Source organism: Tachysurus fulvidraco, chromosome 6 (genome assembly GCF_022655615.1).
Source record: "Tachysurus fulvidraco isolate hzauxx_2018 chromosome 6, HZAU_PFXX_2.0, whole genome shotgun sequence".
In the NCBI taxonomy this organism is placed as follows: Eukaryota; Metazoa; Chordata; class Actinopteri; order Siluriformes; family Bagridae; genus Tachysurus; species Tachysurus fulvidraco.
Genome location: NC_062523.1, coordinates 13,332,348 through 13,357,846, shown reverse-complemented (window position 1 = coordinate 13,357,846; position 25,499 = coordinate 13,332,348). Strand labels below are relative to the sequence as shown.

General features: G+C 36.9%; 2 protein-coding genes across 4 annotated transcripts in view; both read right to left on the bottom strand.

Annotated features, from left to right (window-relative positions):
- Positions 1-3,190: 3,190 nt before the first annotated feature.
- Positions 3,191-20,777, bottom strand: ifih1 (interferon induced with helicase C domain 1). 2 transcript variants are annotated; one of them, XM_027164522.2, is made up of 16 exons: positions 20,243-20,777; positions 18,967-19,135; positions 18,427-18,645; positions 17,665-17,715; positions 13,942-14,135; positions 12,389-12,599; positions 10,449-10,666; positions 9,989-10,090; positions 9,096-9,219; positions 6,514-6,729; positions 5,746-6,002; positions 5,375-5,524; positions 4,517-4,678; positions 4,163-4,356; positions 3,957-4,050; positions 3,191-3,577 (listed from the first exon to the last, which is right to left on the bottom strand). In XM_027164522.2, exons 1-16 carry the CDS (start codon positions 20,666-20,668, stop codon positions 3,386-3,388), a joined length of 2,979 nt encoding a protein of 992 aa, XP_027020323.1. In that variant the 5' UTR covers positions 20,669-20,777; the 3' UTR covers positions 3,191-3,385. The 2 variants fall into 2 exon arrangements, with proteins under 2 accessions (XP_027020323.1, XP_027020324.1); XM_027164523.2 differs by having other exon boundaries at positions 18,427-18,510.
- Positions 20,778-21,465: 688 nt separating this feature from the next.
- Positions 21,466-25,499, bottom strand: part of LOC113654133 (potassium voltage-gated channel subfamily H member 7) — a 64,155-nt gene continuing 60,121 nt past the window's right edge. For both annotated transcript variants that reach the window (XM_027164086.2, XM_027164087.2), the window contains one exon: positions 21,466-23,653. In XM_027164086.2, coding sequence (XP_027019887.1) covers positions 23,465-23,653 — 189 coding nt within the window. In that variant the 3' untranslated portion in view covers positions 21,466-23,464. The remainder of the gene's footprint in view (positions 23,654-25,499) is intronic.

Below are 25,499 nucleotides of genomic sequence, written 5' to 3'. Positions count from 1 at the left end.
GCCACATTTTGTGGGGCAATTGGTCACACTTTTGCCCTTTTCAGCGCAATGAACATACATACAGACACAAAAATGCACACATAAAATGTCCGCTAACACACGCACCCAAAACACACACTCACACACCACACACACACACACACACACACACACACACACACACACACACACACACACACACACACACACACACACACACACACACACACACAGATGTTGTGTTTTCATATTCAAATCATATTTGTTTTCTCTCTTTTATTCATGAATTTAGTTGCTTCAGTCAGCTTTGACCTGGGGATGTTTGACATACACCAGCCAGTGGTTATCCAAAATAATATTTAATAATTTCTGCTTATTTTACTTAAAATCATGGCATAATATCATGAGGTTTATTGTTTATAACTTAAATATAATAAAAAGCATAAGAGGTGTAAAGGAAGTTTTATTCACAATAAATTATGCCAAGTTTTTGAGTGGTGTGTGTGTATGTGTGTGTAATAGACATAAGTGTAAAATGTTCAAAATGTAAGCTGATCACACAGAATGGTTATCATTGTAGAATTTTTACTTTATAAGCATTCAAGTCAATTTGACCTGGAAAAAACAGGTAAAACAGGTTTTATTATTTACTGACATTATAAATGGTCAAAATGGTTTCAAAACAATCTCCTGGCTTTCAAAGAGACATTGCCAAGAGATGGATTCATTTCAATTATACAACACCTTCTAACAGACAAATTTGCTGCGGTCTCCGACATCTGGACATGCTTCAACAAGAACTGTGCTGAGTTTCACTCCAGGAAAACACATGACCATAGATGAACAGCTGTTCCCTACCATGGTTTGTTGTCCATTCACACAGTATAACGCAACCAAGGCAGACAAATTTGGGATCAAGTTCTGGATGGCCACGGATTTGGAGACCAAATATGTCTGCAATGCATCTCCTTACTTGGGAAAGTACCCCAGTCGCCCAGGGTCCAGCTTGCGCAGTGAAGCACAAGCGATTTGCTACTGCACTGGACATTCCAATGTCCTCCTCTACCCACACAGTGCCATCTTTTGTCGTCTGGCTCAGACAGGGCTTCCCAGTACCACGGTGCATCTTCTGTGGAGGCATGTTGGGTTCTTGTTCTCAAAATTCACTTTTGGTGTTATAATTCATTGATGTAATTTCATTTTCATTGGCCATCATTTTATTCTGTATGTGTAAGAACATGTCAAAAGCCATGGACCATAACTTCACTCAGCTTATGACATTTGTCTACAAACATACGTTGGAGACTGAAGTGTTAGCAAGTTTTCATTTTATTCATGTATTAGCAACTTTTCATTCTTTCCCAAGTAAGGGATGTCTCATAAACACTCCTCTTCATGTCTCATACACAGTCTTACTGTTCCAAACACACTCCCCATGTCTCATACACACTCCTCTGCTAGGCAAAGAAGTGTATCAAAAGGCATAATGAAATGCAATGCCCAATTTGTGTGTGTGTGTGTGTGTGTGTGTGTGTGTGTGTGTGTGTGTGTGTGTGGTGTGTGAGTGTGTGTTTTGGGTGCGTGTGTTAGTGAACATTTTATGTGTGCATTTTTGTGTCTGTACAGGTATGTATGTTCATTGCGCTGAAAAGGGTTAAAGTGTGACCTATTGCCCCACTAAAATTGACCCGGGAGGACAAGATTAATTTTACTTGCAGAGTTCATAATTTGGAACAATCTTGGTAAATTTCAGGCAAATATGTGGAAGGAAACCCAAGTTATGACACATTATACTTTCCAGATGAGTCAAATAGACCGCAGGTCTGCACAAGGGTTATATAAATATGATATGTACTATGGCAATGACAAACAGCACACAATTTTTTTATATAAATTAAACAGACTATTTTGTATAGATAGGCCTTGACGGTTTCCGTCACAGACAGAGGTTTGGCCTGGCTTGGATCTGAGCTACTCTGAGTGAACAAATGCAAATGAGCCAGGCCTCACAGGTGATGGGGCCGTTTGCGCAACAAAAGCAGGGCTGAAGAACTGTGAAAATCTCAACAGGGGGGAATCACACCTTGGGACCTGCACCAGAAAATAAAAAATCCAGTATTTCTAGTTAAGTGTATTAATTTCTGTAAAGGTTCTTCTTCAACCTTTCTGATCAGAAAGCCCTCTGTTGTAGGTTTCTTTTCTGAAAACACAATGGTGTGCAATGTCATATAAACCATATAGGTGGTACTTAAAAACTGGTAGTGTACATTTCTGAACACCAAGAGACTTGGTGTTTTTATTTTTGTGCAATTCTAATTACATCTCCGAGCCAGAACAGGAGGGAAAAGTCTGTCCACTGTCCAGCTGTCAGTGTAAGTCTTACTTGATGGCAGCAGTGATCTGACAGGAACTCTCTGGTGAGGCATGTACTCAGGGAAACCGCTTCTCTTGGGGGGTACCTGAACAGGTGCAGTGGTGTGTGTGTGTTGTTGTGTGTGACATTCTCCCATGTGTATGTCACACACAGAGAACTTTAAGGCAGTCAATAAATTTTGATCCAAGATGCATCATTATGGATTGCTCATGCAAGAAATTAAACCCAGGAGACATTTATTTATTTAATGGGAATAAAATGTTTCCCTCCATTAATAAGGACAATGCAATGTTTAAGTCAATGTACTCCATTGAATTTACCAAAAACCACAAAACATACTTGTGCTAATAATAATGGCTTGCTCCTCCATTAAGATCTTATAGTAATTAATATTCAATTCACTTAAGTATTACAGAAAAAATATTCCAAATGATTAAGAACAACAGAACATAGGTCTAGAATTCGTTTTAGCTTTTAGTAAAACTGCACAATTAATCTGAAGTTAAATAAATATATCTTTTTCCCAAATTCTATCCAGAATAATCATAATAATAATGAGATTCTTACAGGAACATCTAAACAAAATAAGTGGCTTTAGTATTTGTTTCTAAGCAAATAAATAATAGTAACCTTAAAATGATCTAAGTGGCAATTTCAATGGAAAAAATGTATGCCTCAAGAAGGTGAAAGAAATTAGTCATGCCCTAATGTATTTTAAAAAACATCACCAATCACATAGCAGAAGTTGATAAATTGTAGTGAATAAATTTATCACTAATAATTAATTTAATGCCCTCCTTTTAGGCAAAAGGTGCAATATGCAAATGTGTAAACAAATGAAATATTGAAATCTTTTATTATTTTTTATCATATTATATATCTACATGCCAGTGTTGATGTGTGAGAATGGGACAATAACAATACATCTCATATATTTATAATGACTTAATGCATCATTATTTCATTGCCACAATGTGTTCACAACTAGTTGAATGAGTTAGTAGTTAGTATGAATTACTACTATTTGCTGAATTAGTCAGTCTCTGAGTCGTTGAATGAGTTGTGTGTCATGACATAGTGAGCGTAGTCAAAAGCAGGGAACCTGATGGCCAGCTCATTCCACTTGCTGAACACCTTTGTCTTTGAGCCGTATGTCACCACAAAGTTTTTGATGTTAAGGCATGGACATTCAATGCTTTTATAAAGCATTATGGAACCCCAACGCTGGAACCAGACCAAAACAAAATTGTGCTCAGTCAAAACACAAATAACTAGCCACCAAAAGCATGATCAACTTAAACATAAACTATTACATTCAAATGAACATGGTTCTAGATTCTAGGCAAATACATACAGTATGGTCTAAACTTAACTTAAAAACACTCACTAATTGATATGTGGTGATTAAACTAAGGCCAACCTCAAACTATTTACCTGCCATTGAGCTAAATATACACAAAGACACATAGGTATGAGAAAATAAAAAAAAATAGGCTTAAATAACAGATATTGTTAGAATGCTGGTTAAAACCTTTCTCAACTCCTTATTGTACCAAAAATCTTTTTATAGCATTAAAGTTTACATATAATGAAAAAGACACACCTGCCCACAGTTTTTACAGGTTATAACTTCATTTGCCTCATAGTCCAGAAGTCTCTCCTGCAGAGCAGTGTTCTCTCTGACATTGAACAGCTCTCTAGAATAAAAATAGAATATTACTGTCCTCTTAATATCGATCATAAAGCAGTCACAGCATCACTATCCTAAGTGCATTGATTTGCACTGTAACAATGAAAGTATAGAGGCACCTAAATGCTTCGGTCACAATGACATGGTGCATCCTCTCAATGATTTCAATATCTTCTCCAGAGCACACAGACACCTCACAGCCCCGGCAGGTTAACTTCACTTTGCTGGGGTCCTCCTTCATCATTCCCTTTTTGTCCTTCTTCTTCACCTTCACAATCTCCTCCACGATTGTCTGCAGCTGGTACTCTGTTATCTGAACACAACACAGCTACATGTCAACTACAATCTTCCTTCATGCCATTCACTGAAGATTTTAGGCTTTGATCTAGAAATGAGACTAAACAGGACATCCTTTCATAGGACATGTAAAGTAAAAAATAAAATGGAATCGTGGGTGACGGGGTGAATCTTACTTTCTTTTCATACTCTTCACGGCTCAGATTGCACACCCTGGTGATTGCTTTGTTCATCATTTTTTCCCTGTATTCATTCACACTTTCCCTTTCTGCCACACCCGATCCTGCCTCCTCCACCACTGTGTAACTGCTGTCTTCTGCTCTCCCTCTGCCTCGAGCCTGGAGAGCAAAACACAGCCAAATTGCTTCATTATGTTACATGCAGCTCATCTGAGTTTTTCTAGGGGTATAGTTAGCTCTAATACACCACTTACTATAGTGTGTTTATGCATATTAGCACTTAGTTTGTTATTGTATCTAACAAACTAGGTCTTGTGTCCATCAGCTGATGTCAGTTATAATTTGTGATGTGTCTAACATATTATTTATTTGCTATCCATGATTACCAATAGATATCCATCATAAAATCAATGTTATAATATATGTTTCAGAGTGAGAGCCTTAGATGATGTTTTGTAATGTGATGGCCTGGGAAAATCTTTCCTGAAAGAGATTTGCATGCATCACAAGTATACTGACAATATTTTAAATTCCAGTTTCCCACAACAGTGAAAACTCCATTCCAGATCAAAGCCTGGCCTTCACTGTGTGAGAAAAGCACACTGTGTTTGGCTGTCCATTTTCACCACCACATTTGGGGTTCCTGGCTCTTTACCCAGGTAAAAACATTTTCATGTTGATTTAGGGAAATTTCTTGATTTCACCAGACAGCCGCATATATGGCAGTCACATAAAATAAAAAGAATTAGGTAAACTAATATATAATAGGTCTATAAGAAACCATTGTAAAATGAGCAGTGTTGCTTTTTGCCCCAAATCTAGTAACAGAGAAAAAGTTAGGGAGACAACATTTACCTGAATCATAGCGATTTCATTGGTCACCAAACAGTACCGAAAGACAAAGTTACACTCCTTAATATCAAGGCCCTCTTCTGCCACAGTGGTGGCTATCAGCATATTGATTTCTCCTTCGCGAAACTTCGTCAGCACTTCCCTCTGTTCTGCCTGCCATCACAAACACATAATTGAGGAACAAAACACATAATTTATTAACCAAAATTATTTTCATTAGCTAAGGTCAATAACTTCTTAACGTCTGTGGTTTACCAAGTACAATTATATATAGCAATAGCAAACCGTAACTAATGTAATGGTGCTTTTCTAAGACAAGATTTCAGATGAAAAATAAACTGAACATCATTGATCTTCTGAGAAAAGTAACTCACTGTGGTCATTGGTTTCACCACACTCTGATCTCCACCTCCAATCAGGTGGCTTGCTCTGACGCCAACATCCGCAAACTTTGAGTTCTCCTGAATCCACTGGCTGAGAGCAATGGCACTGAGGCGAGTCTTTGTGAAGATAATGCCTCTGGCCTCAGTTCTGGTGGTGTACTCCTGCAAAATTAGTGTCCTCAGCTGCGCAAGAGTGTTATTCTCATACTGTGGGTTTTTCATCAGCTCCTGAAGACGGTCTTTTTTAGCTGAAATGAAAAGAGTAAGAAATAAAAATAGAGCGTGTTTGCGTGTGCACATATATATGTGTGTGTGTGTGAGTGAAAGGGGGAGAGAGAGAGAGAGAGAGAGAGAGAGAAAGAGAGAGAGAAAGGGAGAGAGAGAGAGAGAGAGAGAGAGAGAGAGAGAGAGAGAGAGAGAGAGAGTTTGGAACATTCCAAAACATGAAGGCAACTAGTAACACATTTAGCAGGGGTGTCCAATCTTATCCAGAAATGGCCGGAGTGGGTGCAAGTTTTATTACAACTATGCAGAAGTCACACCTTATAGTATTTTGAAAGCCAAGGTCAACTGAACTTGAGGAATCAGGTGTGGCTCCTGCTTGATTGGAAGAGAAACCTGCACCCACATCGGCCCTTTGCAGATAAGATTGGACAAGCCTGCTTTAAATGATGCTAAATCTGTGTTATGAAAACATTACATTTGGAAAATGTACACAATTATTTGACCAAGCATTGCATGCAGACATTGCTGTAATACCTTTAAATAACATGAATAGAAATCGTTCAGTGTCAGTGATCTGAATGGTGTCATCATCATCAGGGGAAACTTTCTTCTTGAGCTCTTCACTGTAGTATTTGTTAAGGAAGCTGAAAGCATCACACATACGGATGGTGTTGCTCTGGTAGAGAGCCTCGTTGTACTGGCGCAGATGCTCCGCACAAACCCGCACTGTCTGATTGCCTACTTTAGCAGCTGACAAAGTGAAACACAGTTATGTAATGTCACAATTACTATTAACACAATTGTATATTGATATTTAAAAAAGCACTGTTACTACTACCCATTTATAGTCTGACATGTTTGTTAGTTATCTGGTATGTGATCAGTGATCAGCTCATTAGGTATCATTATGTTATCTAGGTTTCTACAAAGAAGTTGGTTTTGCTCTTTACAAACAAAAATGTCTCAAAATTGAATCCAAATATTATCTAACTACTAAATACTAAATCATATCCACTACTTGAGCCCAGAACATGTCATTAACAAAACAAAACCAAAACACAATCAAAGAAACCAACAAAAACCCTGTTCACATCATAAGAACAACATCATGTAACACTGTAAAAAGATTCTAGTTTATTTTTGGCCAGACTGTTTGGAAGATTTACATGGAGCACCCCTCTGAAGGGCAAGGCCATTGATGAGATGGTTTACAGCTAGAAACATCAGTCACTGTTTAGAGACTACATCAAATCAGCGGGTCCTGATGACGTTGCCTGCAGCTTCAGTAGGCATTCAGGGGGTACAAGTTTTTCCCAAGTTCTTTCCACTTCAGAGGCATCACCATGTGTTGTTTTGCTCAGAGAATGCTGTGAGGGTTAACTACATCAACTATCTGGCCAGCACAAGGTTGAGCAGTACATTTCCCCTTTTATAGGATCTACTCATGTTTGTTACCTTCACTAAAGACAATTTGTTCATGAATCCTGTATGTCAATGCATTGTATACATTACTGACAGTATGTTTGCCCAGGATAGTAGCCTCTGACCTACGGTGTAGTATCCCATATATGCAAAAGGTTTGAAAAGGTGCAGTCTAAAGCAGCTGTATGTGGTTTGAGCCAAGGAACCACTAATTCTTACAATGTTGAACAGAATACAGCAACAAGGCTATAATCTTTCTCAAGGCCTGAATATAGCTAGCAGGACCATTTTTTCCATTAATGCTTCCACTGGTGAACAGAACACCATGGCAGGTTCCTCCTCGAGCAAATCAGCTGTGCTAAATGTGTGGACAGATGTGTGTTTTGCCCATCAGAATAAATAACAAAATGTAATAGCCTAATAGCCTAAAACCTACAAGTCCTTAGTACATGGGTCCTGTATGGTGTGTACCACATGAGTTAGATTGTTTGAATTGCTTGATTTCCAAGAAACATTTTTTTTCCAGATACTGCTAGACAGATGTAGGCTAACAAAGGAATAGTCCAGTTTTGGTTGTCTATATGGGTTTCCTTACATTTGTGTCATGCTACAATGGGTATTGCACTTAAGGCAACAGTGCCTTTGTATTATAGTAGCCAAAAAAACCCCAGTGGCTAATATTTCACAAAGAATTGGCATTCAACTTTCTATGACATCATTTAATATTAGCACTGGTTGTATGAATTCATCGTTTCTTTTTGGGGAAAGATGAAAGCTTTAGTATAAATGTAGTTAAATATGAGCTGTAAAAGCTGTATAGCATCTTGTATAAATTGTCATAAATAATCTAAAAATACTATTTTAAAAAAGACTTTCTAGGATAGGGCAAGAGACGGAATTTTATTTCTGATATCTGACATTGATGCAAGCTCATTCTAATCACAGTCAAGCAGTGACTAAATATAATGTCATTGAACACTTGTGTTATGATTGTGATGGTTACTAACCACTCTGTGTGACCAATCATTTATAATTCAGACAGATAAGATCAGATCTATTTGATTTCATCTAGATTAAATATTTTACTAATGTATATTCATCAGCTATTCATAATAGCTCTATAATATTCACTGTATGTAAGTCATTTAAACAATGGTCAAATTTTCTTTTCCAAAGCATCACTCCATGCTTTTAATGTTAAAAAGTTTGGTATGGATTTAAACACTTGTTAAAACTAAAGCCATATCTTTTCTGCAATATTCAAAATATTTTTTCTTTTTTTTTGCCATCATTTCTGTCCCCAGCAAAAATCACAAAGCAAAAAAAGACATTTAAGGATCTTGTCACAATAGCACTTTTGGTGATTTGTTCTTGCCAACAATTGCAAGGGTTTAAGAGTCTGCTTTTAAGTAAGATTTGCCAAAGAGTGGATTAAGGGAGCTTGAGAGCATCCTTCTAAAGTCTACAATGAGAAATGGGATATCCTATGGGCTTGCTGACCTCACGGGTGTGTGTAAACAAAGACCACATGGGATTAGGCATATTACGATGATTTGTGTCAATGAGTTCACAATGTAGAGGTGCCACAGCACTTTCAGTGATGACTTGGCTATTGGTTCTTAAGAAAACAAGCCCCACTATTTCTGATGTTAACATACCCTGGTGGTCTGGACCATAAGAATTTTTTCTCTTACCATTCTGCTCTGTTTGCACCACCCACTGCTCATAATTCTGTGTGCCTGGCTGGCACAGTGGGTTCAATTGGGCATGTGTGTGAATCTCATTCATGATTCCTTTTATCACATCTCCAAAGGGATCCTACAAAATGAAAGGAGAAATTAAAGGAGAAATTACTAATGGCAAGAATCTGTATTTGGAGTCAAGATTATTATCTTGACATTTAGTTACAAAATAAAATAAAAAAACACAGCTAAGAACAAAAGTTTGCATACTCCTGGGTTTTAGGTTAAAACATTTACCTGTTATACTATTTACTGTTCATTTAATGTATGAAAATCTTTCAAACATTGTAATACATCAACTAGATTCTAAATCTTTATTAAAAGATCAAATGTTTTGCCACTTTAGGTTGATGATCTTTTTAAAATCTTTCAACGCAAGACCTGAATCAGAAACTACAGACCTTTCACAAAGCTGAAGAAGATAAATTAATATAGTGATACCATTCCAAACTTCATTCACAGAAAGAAACACAGACACAAAGGAACTAATCTGTATGCATGCAGTACCTTTAAAAAAATACAGCAAACAGGAAGGAAGCTATTGAAGAAATATTATTTCAGATGGACCATGATATACAGTAACCTGGCCCCTGTTTAAATACATTTCTAAATCTTATCTGTTGATCTTTTGGTTACAGTAATGATTCAATATAAACCCTAGAAAAATTCTACCATACATTATAAATAAAGATATCATGCTCTTATTTCATAATGATGGAAAAAGTGAGAGTATGCATACTTTTGCACTCATCCGTATAATGCAGCAGTCTGAGAACAAGCCTGTTAATTCAGAATATATTTCAATTCTAAAGTAATGTGAAGGCATGCTTAGATGTTGTTGATACCTCTTTTCTTTCCTGAGCACTCGCGATTCGTTTGTATGGGGCCTTGGGTTCTTCTCCGAGAGGTTTGGTCTTTATTGTATAGGCGTCCAAGTTAGCACAAATCTGCAAGGCATCATTACTATGACTACTGCAATTAATCTTAAAGAATTACATCTGCTAAAATATGCATAGTCAGTCATGGCCTTAATAACACCACATGGCCAGTAATTATCTCCTTCCCTACAATCTTCCTGATATTAAGAAGATGATGGGACAGACTTCACAATGTGTATACAGAGTGGTTGTCAAGTTTCATATTTCTTTCCGAGAAGAATTAAGCACATGAGATACATTATACATGTGATACATGTGGAACAAAGAAGACTTGGTGTCATAGATTTTGTGTCAAAACAAATGAAATTAGATTTTTTTGTCCATATGTGTTTTCAGTAAGAATATGTATGTGTTAAAATGCATTTACTCTGAGAATGTGTTCCTCAGCATTCTGTTGAGTCTTGGCTCCTCCCACTCCGGGTGAAGCGGTGAGGCCGAGGATCTGCGGAAGTGGCACTAGATCTTTCTGTTGCTTTTGCAGCTTATGATTCTTGTGCTTCTGTTTCAGGTAGCGGATCATGATGTTGTTATACGCCTCACCCTTTTTTGTGTGGTGGCACTCGTCGATTACCATCAAAGTAAATTCTGCCGAAGAAGCCAATAAGAGAATGCTTACTTTAACACACTTTAGGATATGTATTCAACTCTGAGTTTGTTTTGATTTTGTTCTGATTTTGCTTTTAATACCAAGTTAAGTGTAATATAGTGAACGTACTCCAAGCAGAACAAATTAATATTAAAAGTTCTTGTTTCTTTTCAGCACAATACAATAAAATGTATCTATGTATCTATCAACACCAGCAACATTACAGACATTGATGCAAATATTAACTCAGTACACCTTGAAAAGTATCTTAAACAAGGCAGAGTCACAGAAGGGTTTGAATATTAGGTGTATTATGTCATTAATGTGTTTGATTTCTATTTCCTATTGCTTTAAAATACCCTAAAACTTCTTTTAGATGATTAATTGTGAATAGGTAGATTAGTTTTGAGACTTGATTCAGAGCATAGTAAGAAAAGTTAATTCTGAGATCAGTACACTTCAGACCAGTGTTTGCCAACAGGCATTCCTCAGTAATCCAAGCTTCTGACCTTGAATTAAAGCCCATTTTCCTTTGGGAGATAACTTGAGAAACTGTATTAAGTCCATTATTTCACAACAGAATCAGCAGGTAAATTGCTGCTTAGTTATTGGAGAAGGCAAGAGGATGTATAGCATTTTTACACTGCATGCTCATGCACCTCCAGAACTACCAGTTTTACAGGACAAAGCATTGACCAAAGATTGATCATTCCATACAAATTATTGTTCATAGATTAAAATTACATTTACATTTTTACTCCACATGTTGATAGTGAGTTTGAATCATACTGTAGTCAAATGAAAATTCAATTCTAATAACAAGTGATCCTGTATCAATCTGGATTCAAGTCTAAAAGTTTAACTATTTTGTGCTTAATGCTGTTCCATGCACATCTCTTAGTACTTTTCATAGTTATGCTGAGAGGCCTGAATGTCTACACCCGCCATTTCCTTTGTAATGCCCACACCAGCTTCTGCTTTCTCCTAAAGGCGTTGCATTTTAAACACAAGGCTTGAATGCCTAAAAGCTTCTCAGAGAGTCACTATAGCAGTAGTGTACAAGTCTCTAGTGATTAGTACTTCTCAGGTCAGCACCCTTGCTCTTAAATCTCTTCATTTTGCGACGATGCACACATTTAGTGTACATAATAGCAACAGAGTTTCTCTTTCTCTGTGCTACTACCAGACATTCCACAAAGCCTCTGGAGAAAAGCAACAAAGTGTGCATGTATCATAGCCAGAACAGTGATTTAACAAGGATGCGTTTTACAAATCTAACTGTAAAAATGTTGTGTACTCATACAGTTGGATTCAGCTCTTGTAGTGGAACAATGAATCTGAAGCATTTAGGGAAGAAAAATAATCTCTTGTGGATTTGATCAGTCAGCCGATTCACTCACTGATGACTAGAACAGACATGTGGCCAAAAGACCAACGGAAAAAAAGAAAAAGAAGAAATATCCAACACCAATACCAATAAACACCATATGTCACCCTTTAGAATACAGTGCCAGAAAAACAGTAGAACTGGCAGCATAGACAGAATGTTTAAAACAAAAAAAAGAAAAGACAATATGTCAACATCAGGTGGACAGCAGATTGAGCACTCACAAATTTTAGCAAAGCAGTGAAGCTGAAATAAGTGCATCATTTTGACAGAAATACAAAACTGTGGGAAATATCCTGCAGCGCAATGGTATGGTATAGCAAGTTTACTTTACGTGATAATGTGATCCCGTCCTCGTCACCCTGTTTGGGTTTAGCTAAAAAGTTTTCCAGGATTTGGGCAGTGCAGATGATGATGTCATTCTTCTCAACAACTTGGGGGAAGGAGATTTTGAGCTGCGAGTCCCCACTCACTCTCTCTACAGAGTACTCGTGCTTCAGAAACTTGCCAAACTCTGCTTTGTAGTGCTGCTCCACCAGTGGCACCTACACAATGAAATAAACATGTCTGATACCCTAAAGGTATTAACATATTTTAAATTCATTCATATGCTCTATATTTTAGACAGTTTTTTTTTTTTTTTTTTTACATTTTTACACTTTGTTTAGTTACTGTTTTTACTTTAAAGAGCATACCCAATGTAAGAAGGACTGATCACACCATGTATTACACTGGGATAATATAAGCACTATGCATTTTTAGAGTTAGGTTGTATAAGTTAGATTAATTAGAGGACAGTGTTTCCTGTGAAACATTTCAGAAAGCTATTTTAAATATACAGATATGTCTTTAAAAAACAACAGCCCTGTGGTATCATTCAATAGTAATGTTCTACAATATGCCTGCAATTTAAAGCAGCTGTTTCCAAATAATCTGTATGTCACTCTTGAGAAGACTCTTTCAATTGTCTTATATCTCCTAGAATAGCTCAAGTCCAGCTGACTCACTAAATGGGCCAAATTCTGCAAAGGCATCATGGGGCCAGGTTTAAAAAGCTTCTTCTTTAAAGAGACATATTATTTTCAGGAAAAGCATTTATAGCCAAGCATGAGATAAAGAGCTGTCATGTGTTTTGGCTAAAAAAGGCAACTGGATTGAGGGAATATTAGAGCACTTTAAATCAGATTTAAAATGCTTGAAATAAGACAATATTTAAAGAGGATTGAGTATATTTAAATCTCGGAAAAACAGGTTTAAAAATAATAGTCAGACAGGAGAAGATTATGATTCAAAGATTTTACGCAATAGAGAATGTGACAGAACCTTAAAATATAACATTAAGGTTGTAAAAATGCAGGAAAATGTTTTACAATAAATCTTCCACACTTAAATTTTACTCACCAGACAGATCTTTTACAGCTTTAACAATCTTGAACTTTGAATTTCTAACCCTTGCTGTTTTTCACTCTGAATTATCAGGACCTGAGGTAAATTTGGACTATTATTAAATGAATTGGTGAATGTGATATAACGTCATATAACTCACTGCAAATCTGTCTGGAGAGTTACACATGAAAAAAACTACTCTGAAAGGATTCAGTAGAAAAAGAGCTGATCTGTTTCCAGCCAAAAAACTCCCTGAATTTACACTAAATCGTATGCTGTGGATAGTGTAGGGGGCGTTATATAGATAAATAAGTGAAATATCAAAATGTATTTAATAAACATAATGTATTTATGCTCTGTGTGAGGATGTAAAATCAGTGAACCTGATTTAAAAGATGTATTTGTTAGTATTCAGTCGTATCCCAAATGTAAAATGCTTGCATTTTACAAATACTTGCATTTTACATTTGCACGCATGTTTGGATAACTGTCCTGCAGTACCTTGTTAACCAGAACAACAACTTTTGCTGGCTCTCCTTTTGGCTTTCTGCTCTCCAGATGCTGTTTAGTGATGTATACTGCGACTCGGGTTTTACCACTTCCTGTCGGGAGACAGACGATGATGTTCTTTCCCTCCAGAGCTGGCTTAGCGACATCCGCCTGGTAATCACGTAGCACAATCTCATTCTCATTCACTGAGGGAAAGAAGCAGTTCTTTAGAGACACAAGGTGGTTAAAAAAGATAAACAAACAAAAACTATGAGGCTAGGCTGTAGGTGCTGCCTGCTTGCCCCCACTGAGTCTATGCTTCATTCCCCCATCCTCCGTTGTGGGAAAATTGGTGTTTAGACTAGTTAGGGGTGTTTGCTGTTCTAGTATGTCATGTTTGTCTTAGCTGTTACTACATTGCAGCATACTGGATGACCTTCTGTGGTTTTTTTAATCCAGGCAAACTAAGAGGGGATTTACTTGTGTCTCCATTCCTCCAACAACACCCACCGTCAAAGTAGGAAGAAATACCAAGAAGCAAATAATTGCCTTAAAGTGATCCATCTGCTTTATTACCAAGCCTGTCTCTTTTTCTTTTGACTAGAGCAATTAAAAAACTATTTAAATAACACAGCAAATAACACAGCATATGGAATATTATACACATCATATTACAATAAGCTATTTATCAAACAGTATTAGCAACTTCAGAAGACAAACAAGTAATATTGGGCTTACTAAAAGTCAGTCTAGGTTAACTATGTGTGTCTGTGCCAATTAACCACAATGATGGCAAAGACTAGATCAGGCATAACACGCAACTAGTGCAGCAGGATTGTTAGGTTTGTGTTTTTGTGTGTGAGACTGTAACTCAGATGCCAATTGGGTAACTTTCTGTAACTACTGCTTATTGAAAACAACCTCTTGTGCATATACAGGCATATACTCCAGACAGCCCCTGATAACACTTCCTGAAAGGAGAGTTATCACATACTTATTTAAACAAACAACATGACATTTGTGGCCAAGCAGCTAGGTGAGTGGCTCAGACAGAGTTAATCGACAGAGTACTATGGCACAAAACATGCATGTGCTTATGTGGGTTCATGACTTGTTCATGTGTATTCAGCGCCATTATTCCTCTGTTAGGCCACAGACCTCCTGCTGCCAGGATTCCCCATGAAATCTGCAGTAAGGATCAGCAAATACATCATCTGCAGCATGTGGTTTGTTTGCAATACTACACCAGTCATTTGAGAGACAGAACACTAAGTCTTACATCTGGTCTGTCTCTGCAGACCTAGATTTGGGCCAGATGGTGGGAAATGCCTCCAACAAAAAGTGATTTCTAGAAATAAAAAAATCCTGAGATTATGCTAGTCATATCTCACTGATACACATCCTGTAATAATCAATCAGAATTTAGCACTTCTGTCTGAACACTACAGACTTTCCAGAGCTTGAAGGACAGCATAGAGCAAGTGGTGGCATCTAGTGGAGAAAAGTGGCAGGACCAGATTTGTACACATCAAGTTTAAGCTTCATTTTTTTTATCTACATTGTAAGCAAACATTGTAAAACTGCTTTGTGATTTGTCTACACTAAACTATTCTCTAAACAAGTCAATTACCATTTCAAAACATTCAAAAACCAGAAAGTATTTGTATTGAATTCCTCTCATTCATGCTTGTCATAGTCAAAAGACTGATGGTGCACAAGAGACCAAAAGGTACGCCGAGACAGCAGCCTCCACAGACATGCTTACAGAAGGGAAAGCATGTGTTTGTAATTAAGACTGCTCTTCCTGTCTGCTGTTCAACTTCAGAAATTGGTTTCAGTAATATATATTAGAACCTCACATTAACAGCAGTTTTCCCCCATACTTTAGGATTTGTTTAATCAGTTTGCTCAGCATATAATTTTCAGCATATCCCTGCTTTCCACTACTTTATAAATCAAACCTGATATTGAAGCGTAAAACTCTCCTGATTCTCAAGCCTCATCATAACCACATCATTGTTCTCCAGGACCCACTCACAGTCACCTGATTTCTAAGGGCAACAATTCTGAAAACCATACTAGACTTTAAATAGGTCTAGCTCCAGCATTGTGTGTGAAGAAGCCATTGGTGTAATTATCAGCCTGTCTGGATGAGTGTTTTGCTCATAAACTACTTCCTTTTTCCTACTTCAGTCTTGTCTAGTTTGACTCTTTGCTTATCACTTGCCCGTTTACATTTCTGAGCATTGCCCATCCCTTAGAAATTCCCGGCATTTTAATTTGAATAAAAATATAAAAAAATCTACATTTTCTTGTTTGTCTGCTTCATGACAATGCCGAATAAAATGCAAGTAAACAACATGCATTTTATGGCACAAGACATTTTATAAGAAGACATTATCATTGAGTAGTGAAAAAGATTTTTTGGCTAAGCATACTTTTTTGTCAGATTTTTCACCACCACCGTCTCAAACAGATCAGTTTCCAAAGATTTTACTTTAACTAAACTTGCCACCAAGGCCAGCTTGCTTTTCATCAGTGTTTCCATTCCTGCACTCCTGACACAGGATGTTGCTGGTAACTGTAAAAATAAGCTGCTGGCTTTTGTTTTTAGAAGCTGACAATGAAATCTGAGCGTTATCTTTTTCATTCCTCCTATTAAATTCCACCTTAACACACTGTAATCCTGTGATATCAGAAAGGCACACAATCGCAAACTTCTCACAAAGACAATGAAAATAAAACATCATTCAATAACGTAGCACCAAAATAAGTTAAGCACATGACAATTATTTTACTATGAACAATTTATGATGCCAGTCGTTTTTCATTATTTATTTCAGTAACTTTGTGATTAATTTTTCTAACTGAATGTGAATTATGAGCTTTTGACTGTGTTAATGAGAATGATTTGCAAAGATGAAATAGTTTTACACAACTTAATGACAATGAGTTGTCATCTAGATATGGTTTCCAGCAGTTAGAGCAGCATGTGTGAATATTTCTGTTTCCACAGTAACTGAGTTACGTACAGTATGAAGAAACCACTAGGAAATTGGAAGAATTAAAACAGAAAGCAAAAACTACAAAATATAACAGCAGTAATTACCAAATGATTATTCTACTTAGATTACAGAACTCTTTTTTTTGTCAAAGAAAGAGACCCATTGTCCCTATTTTCGAACATACTTCTGCTGTTCTTTTTCTGCTGACTAAGTTTTAATCACTTAAAGATGTGCTCAGTACAGAGACACACAACAGCCATCGCATGTTCTGAAACCTTGTGGAAAATACTAAGGAATAAAACATGACTCACATCCCAAGTGGAATCTGATTTATTCTCGACCTTATCCCAAGATTAAGGGTGTGCTACAGAACTGACATGCAGCATTGGGTGAGGTCTGTTTTGGATTGTTCTGTCCACATCTGCTAATAAACCAAAAGTGTGCGATTTCACTCTCTATTTTGAACACACTCTTTAGTGCATTTTCATATGTTTTTTAAGCTGAAAGAATTCAAAATACATACTGAAGAATTTTATGTTTATATTTTATGGTCATTTTTCACATTGTTTCAGCACCACAGGAAATATTGTGTATTATTAAAACCATATGCTACTCTAGTTTGCTATGAATCACTAATACAACAGTAAAATATTAATTTCTCTCTAGGGAAAAGTAGTCAGATTTGTTTTCCACTTGTTTGAATCATTTTAAAATGGCAACAATGCAATACCTGATTGATCCAAACTCTCTGTTTCCTCATCACTTTTGTACAGGTCCAAATCTGTGGCAGAATAAATGCTATTAATCACAGACATAGGCATAGATTATTTTATAATAGACTACTGATATACTTTTGTTTGTGGTTTGTAATTTTTGTTGACTTTTAGTTATATTTCTTAATTATTGATGAAAATACATAACATTTTTTGATAAGGTTTATTGTGGTCTACAATTGTTATCAATTACTGTGGTCATTCAATGAGAATACAACTTACACAAATACATTGTGTACATATTTATTGCTCTAGCTCTGTAAATACTGAAGCTGCAGTGTCAGGTTGGGCTTAGTTAAACAACTAAATTAAAATACTGAAGTATTTTTAAATCTTACTTAAGACTAACAAATGCAACATATTAATAATTATAAATTATTTTAAAAAATCAGATGTCTGCCCATAATCAAAACTCAATGTATACTCAAAAGACATAGCAAAGTACTTTAAAATGCTTAGTGTGCTTAATCTGTTTTGAACACAACTTATAATGATTATAATACTTATAAACACTTATAATAATTATGGTTACAAGTATCCAGTTACGGAGTGTAATATATAATAGTGCATGGAATGACTTTTTGTTTTTGTTTCAAAGGACTACTATTTGCCTTTAGATGCATATATTTAAATGATATTTGATATACGGCATATAACATAATTACACAGTCTTGTTTCTAAATGAAATAGGGTTACAAATGTGTGAGATGTTGACCAACCTGTGCCTCCAGTGCTAAGCTCAGCAGATGAGTCCAGACACAAACTGCTGTCAAGACCCGCAGCCTGATCAGAGGAGCCCGAGGCCAAATTGGGTGTGGGAGAGAGAGATCTAGTAGAAGTGCTATCCAAAATCATGTCCCCCAACGTTGGGTCAGTCTGTGTAGCTAATTCATTCTCATCCTTTAGAGACTGTTTTAAGTCAGCATCATCTGATGATTCTGAAGCATCCATTCAATAAAAACAAGCAAACAAACAAACATCTATACTATGAATGTATCAGGTAGTGACCATTGTGTTGTTTTGTTGCTCCTTGCACTCTTTCCATAATCTTTACCTCTGTCAGGGTTTATGATACAGAGTATAACTTTATTGTGAAACAGCATAAAGCTCTTTTATTAAATCTCAGAACATTTGGCAAAATATATATACTGTTGTGACATTATATAAAAGCAAAACTACAGCAAAGGGAATTTAATTAAATATAATTGCAATAATCCAATTTAATTACATATTATGACGAATATAAAAATAAGTGTTACTTCTGGGCTCATCAGGGTCTCCCCGTAATTCCTTCACCAGCCAGATGTGTTCTGTCTTCTCTAAAGCATCCAGGAACTGAGAGAACCAGCCAAACTCATTCTTTGTCAGCCGAGATAACAGCACACGGGCCCCGGCCATGTTTCCCTGCTGCTCTGTCACTGCTAAAATCTATTCAGAAGTAAAGTGTGTGTGTGTGTGTGTGTGTGTGTGTGTGTGTGTGTGTGTGTGTGTGTGTGTGTGTGTGTGTGTGTGTGTGTGTATATAAGAGGGACAGAGAGAGAGAGAGAGAGAGAGAGAGAGAGAGAGAGAGAGAGAGTTTGAACAACTTTATCTCTATTAATTTCTCAAATAAAAATCTACATTTGAAAAGTTTGACAATGTATTATTTTTTATAAATGAATCTCCTTCCCCCTCTGCTGGAAACAAAAAGTATCACAACAACACCCAGACACATCATTTACATTTTTTGCTCTTCGCTTTAACAAAAGAAGGGAAAAAACAAAAAACAAACAGTCTTCTTATTTATTTGTGTATCTACTGAGAAACTCATTTAAGTTAAAATACATTTAAATTATTGATATAATCCAGTGCTCCAGTGTTAATGTCAGACATATGATTTAAAGAAATTAATGTAAATTGCTTTGGGTGCAACATGCATCTATTAAATTATTTATAAAGTAATATAAAAAGGAGATGTTTTAACATAATTATGTTATTATTAAATATAGTTATAATTGAATGAATGTTGCTGACATAAATGTTCTGAATTTCACAAAGAAAAATCAAACAAACAAAAACAAAACAAAACCCAGAAACTTCACACACACACACACACACACACACACACACACACACACACACACACACACACACACACACACACACACACCCCTTTAGCTACTGTACACACAATACACAAACACACACACACACACACACACACACACACACACACACACACACACACACACACACACACACACACACACACCCCTTTAGCTACTGTACACACAATACACAAACACACACACCCCTAGCTCCTGGGTGTTCCTGGGAAACCAAATGCATGTAGCTTATAATTTTATAAATTAACATAAGAAATGCATGAATTTATTATAATTGGTGTTTTTTTAACTGTACATAAGATCTAAACAGCGCATAATGCGTCAAATCTGTATCTGAAATCACGCTTTATTTTGCCAATCGATTCGCCAGATGAGGCCTTGTGAATCGATTCGCTAGACTCACTTAAACGATTCACCCACCGATACTTACAGTTTCACGGTCATCGTCTGTCAGAATATTCTGCGCATAACAGCAGTCACACACATCACGGGTCTTCATTTTAATTAGAGTGAGATTTAGCAGGTTTATCAGCCTGACGTAGTTGTCATTCTCAGCCTCTAAGCTCGGACTGGGAGGATTGTTCTCCATATAGTTAGCTGCTTGTTTACACCCCACCGTTTCAAGTGCAGTTAAGAGTTCCCTGAACCAGCCTTCTGGATACTGTTTGCTTATAATTTCCTCTAGGAGAAGATCAGCTGCCATAATGTCACCTTCATTCCGTAGTTTGGCTTTAATCCGCTCCTTTTGCTCTTCGTTTAAGAAGTGTATCATGTCCAGAACAGGACCGACCCGAATTAACCGTCTCAGTCTGTTTCTAAAACAGTCCATGGTTTTCTTCTCCTGATCCTGGGCCATGGTGCAGAATCAAGCTGTGAGCTCGGGAGAATGTGTGTAGAAATGAGGATAAGAAGTGGAATGAAATGCACGAATGGAATAGAGAACACGAATGTCAGCTTTCGGTTTCGTTTCCCAAAAAACTGCTGATTTCCTTCTGGCATTTGTGAGTCTCTAAAACGTCAGCAATGCTCATCATATCAACTCACTTAATCTGACTTCTTATTACCTTATGAGAAAAATACTACTGCATTAAATAAGATTATTATTCAGATTATTAGTTTGTTTAAAATAATCATTTGTCCAGTGACCAATAGAGGGAGACTTAGGCCAGTAAAGCTCTTTTCCTACTATTGACTCTTCTACAAGGCACAAAATCTTTCAAAATTAAAATCAAAATGATCTCTCTAAACTATTCACATACATACAGTAACAGACTGAAAAATAAATAGATGTCCAGACAGACAGACATGTAGATAGTTATGCATATAAAAAAACTATATATACATAAATATAAACACCGTCCCACAAATCATTTTTAACTTATTTTTTTCTTAATTGTAACCTATAGTGTTGTTTATAATTAAATAAAAAATATAACAAGCTTTATTTCAAGTATTACTGGTAGGATCACTTTATATATTTTTTCATTTATATTTCATTACTTCCATTTAGATCATGTCTCAACATTTACAATTTATAAGCTGCTCTATAGAAACACCACTGGCCATGTGCTATTGATTGGATCATATCACTATCATTCTGGATACAACGATGACACAGACATGTTAGTGTGTGTGGTGGAACAGTTTCGGTGGTATTTATTAACACGTCAACACCAACAGGGAATTCAAAACGTCTATTTAGCATTCTCTTTTATTTGTGTATTATTGTGTACAATTCATCAAAAGTAATCTCCTAAAGCAAGTGTGCTATATACACTAAATAGTTTTATTTATATTAATTCATCAAATAACTGACACATTCAAATAACCTGTATAGGGTTACAGTGTATAAAATATATGGTGGCAAACTTTAAAAATGCATAAAAAATAATAAAATTAAATAACGTGACACACTCAGGTAAAAAGTGACTGTCTTGTACAAGTTTGGAGAATATGTGCAAAAGTTTGCAATATATATTTTTTTAAATATGCAAGTTCACAATGATTTTCTGTCAGCTCGCCCACTCTCTTTATCAGTAGGCTACATTTCAGGTTTAATGTTGTGTATTTTTAGGAGTGAGTGTTACATGTTTTCAGAAAGCACTTGATCCAGCAAGTTACAGCATACTATTTCTTAAATGCTTGTGTGGACATGTGGTATGTTATGAAATAGATATAATTTCAGAAATAAAACCTTTAGCTGGTTCCTTTCTACACTCAAGATATGAATAAATCTTGTCACTGCTGCATCTGAGATTGATGCGGCATCTTACATGTGATAGGAACGATCACAGGAGAGATTTTTGTCACTTTCTGAGAAATGAAAGTGTTCACATGGATTTTAGTAAAATCCCTATGCAGTGTTTAATTGTAGGCTACGTTTAGTAATAGTAATATACAGTACTGTATACTGTGAAACATGCTCTACTTCCAGTAAACGAGGTGTTGTTAAGACCTAAAAAAAGTCATTTTCAGCATATCAATCCTTTACAAATGGATGAAATAAATACATAAATATGCAGGCTTAAATGCTTATTGCTGCAATAATTTGCAATGGAAGCTAGTAATATAAAAGGTAACATATTCCAGTTACTATTTTGAGCAGAATTTGTAAAACCAACTAAAAGTCTGTGATGGTTTGGAAACAAAACAAACTTTTCCAGTGTACCTTAAAAATACCCAGTCTCAGCCATAGCTGTTTTACAGTAGTTGCTAAATTTATACATGAATATTTATTTATTTATTTATTTATTTATTTATTTATTTATTTATTTATTTATTTATTCAGAGCTACATGTGTGGTACCAAAGCTTTGGTCATCAAAATAGTTCTAGGCCTCCAGTATTCTGGTTCATGTGCAAAGCAATATGACCTTTTAAACTAAAGACTAAAAACATTTCAGATACATGCCAGAGTCACACTACAATTGCTTTCCAGTATGTTGCAAGCATGCAACAGGTAACGCTTTCAAACATGCACTTTTCTATGGACAGACTTGCTACTACATGCTACTTAACCTTTAAAACAGGTTATGTGCTGTAAGTACATGAATGAGGTGATTACAATCACCGTGTGTGAGAGAAAATGTTGATGCTGTCAAATACAAGTCTCATCTCCTGAATTTTTACAATTAGATAACAACAAAGATGAGTAACTGTAAACTGAGGCAGAAAAAGGCTACATGGCTGTACCACCTGTGGAAGTGCTGTTCATCAACCAAAATTCAAACATTATCATGGAATACCATAGTACTAGTGACAGTCCTAGATTTGCAACCTAACCAAGTGTTTCATGAATTTGGATTTTATGATAGAGTACAGCAGAAATTTTATAAAGGGGCAAATAATCCACCATAGAGATGAGAGTTCACCATCACAATTCATTGTCTAATGTTGCCATGAATCAGACCCTGAGTCCTTGAGTGAGGTTACTTATTCACATCCAGCAGTCTAGCATGGAGCAAAAGCTACAAAAGAGGTCAGAGTTTAGGGATTCACTCTCAAATCAAACAGACTGTTCAAAATAAATGAAATACAGTTTCAGTTCCATGGAAATGACCTTCAGGAATATTTTTCTCCTTGCATATACAAGCATAATGTTCTTAAAGGTGGCAATTCAGCGTGCTAAGGTATATGGAATTGAAGTCTTATAGTCATGGAAGTGATTCGGTGCTACATCTTGGCAGTCCAGGGTCAGACAGAGGCCTGTGGAGCTCTGCAGCTGTTGTACTGGTGTTGGATGTCTGGGACGGTGAGGAGAGGTGGATTGGAAGAAGTGATTTGGAATGATGCTTGGAGAGACCATTATCATTAGGGTTCTGGGGATGACTTGTCTCCTGGTCCTGCTCAGAGAGAAAGAGAGAGAGAAAGTTGGGGGGGAAGGGGGGAGAGAGAGAGAGAGAGAGAGAGAGAGAGAGAGAGAGAGAGAGAGAGAGATATGTACATGTATGAGCCTAGTCTGATATATATAGTATGCAATTAGATTTACTAATAAGAGAGTGAGAGTGAACAGGTATAATTATTAATATAGTCATGTTCAAGTCAAGTCAAGTCAAGAATCAAAAAGCCATATCTAGCTGACGCAGTACATAGAGAAATGGAACAACGTTCCTCCACGACCATGGAGCTACATAAAACAATATCCAGCTACATAAAACAACACAGAGCTACGTAAAACAAAACAGATATTCACAGAACAGCATAGCGCTAAGGACTGAAAGTAAGTTATAACATAAAGTGCACCGTGTGCAACCTAGTGCAAACATTGCAAGATGAAAGACAGTGCAGACAGACAAAACAAAACACTACAGGACAAAAAATACATGATAGCACTGACCAGTGTGCATTCTGTATGTTGTGCAAAACATTGTGCAAAAGTATATGGTCATAAATACAGGATTCTTGTAAAAAATATACTGTCTACACTTCTGCTAAGGCAGCAATTGGGTGTGGTATTGAAATGTGATGTGCAAAAGAATAATTTTAACAATTTGCAAAACAGCAACTGATTGAATGAGCAAGTGTGTGTGTGTGTGTGTGTGTTTGTGTGTGTGTGTGTGTGTGTGTGTGTGTGTGTGTGTGTGTGTGTGTGTGTGTGTGTGTGTGTGTGTATTCGTTCGGTAAATATTCAGTTCTGGGTGTTGAGAAGCCTGATGGTTTGAGGGAAGAAATTGTTGTATAGTTTGGTTGTGAGGGCCCGATTACTACGGTACCTTTTCCCAGATGGCAGGAGGGTGAATAGTGTATAAGGGGTGTGTGGTGTAAATATTCTTGACAGAGGGAAGAGATACTCCAATGTCTTCTCAGCTTTCCCCACTATACGCTGCAGGGTCTTGCTATCCGGGATGGTGCAATTCCCAAACCAGACATTGATGCAGCTGCTCAGGATGCTCTTAATGGTCCCTCTTGTAAAACGTAGTCAGGATGGGGGAGGGACAAAGGCTTTCCTCAGCTTTCTTGGTGATGGAGCTGGTGTTGAGTAACCAGGTGAAATTCTCTGATAGATAAACGCCAAGGAATCTTGGGCTCTTGAAAATCTCTACAGAGGATCCATCAATATTCAGCGGATAGTGGTCACTCTGTGCTCTTCTGAAGTCAACAATCATCTTTTAAGTTTTATCAACATTCAAAGACAAGATGTTGGCTCTACACCAGTTATATGTTGCACCTCCTCTCTGTATGCTGACTCATCGTTCTTGTTGATGAGACCCACCTCGGTCGTGTCATCTGCAAACTTGATGTGATTTAATCTGTGCATTGCTACACAGTCTTAAATCACCATCAGTGGACTGAGCGGACAGTGGACTGAGCACACAGCCCTGAGGGGCCTCAGGGCTCAGTGTGGTGGTGCTGGAGATACTGTTCCTGACTTCCAGTTAGGAAGTCCAGGATCCAGTTGCAGAGAGAAGTGTTCAGTCCCAGCAGGCTCAGCTTCTCGATCAGGTGCTGAGGGATGTTTTCTGTGTCCGAGCTACAATCAGGTAAAGCTGTAGCCAAGATGTCAGATACAAGAGAGCCTTCATGACAAATGGCTATGCACTTGTGACATGACAAGCTGCATTGTTGGTTTTATCATCAACAGGAATAAAGGCTCTTTATTTGCTGCCATAACAAGCCCCTATGTGGTCCAGCGGCAGGATCCTGCACTTTAAAAACATGAACAGGTGCCTTAATGTCTGCCCTTCAAAT

Bases quoted from the DNA above. Each gene is read 5' to 3' on its own strand.
- ifih1 (XM_027164522.2), bottom strand. From the start codon at position 20,668: ATGGCCCAGGATCAGGAGAAGAAAACCATGGACTGTTTTAGAAACAGA. The intron at 17,716-18,426 runs GTTGGTCAACAT...ATTCTGCCACAG, and splicing joins GCTTAGCACTGGAGGCACAG to ATTTGGACCTGTACAAAAGT. The intron at 12,600-13,941 runs GTACTGCAGGAC...TTCATTGTGTAG, and splicing joins TTGTTGTTCTGGTTAACAAG to GTGCCACTGGTGGAGCAGCA.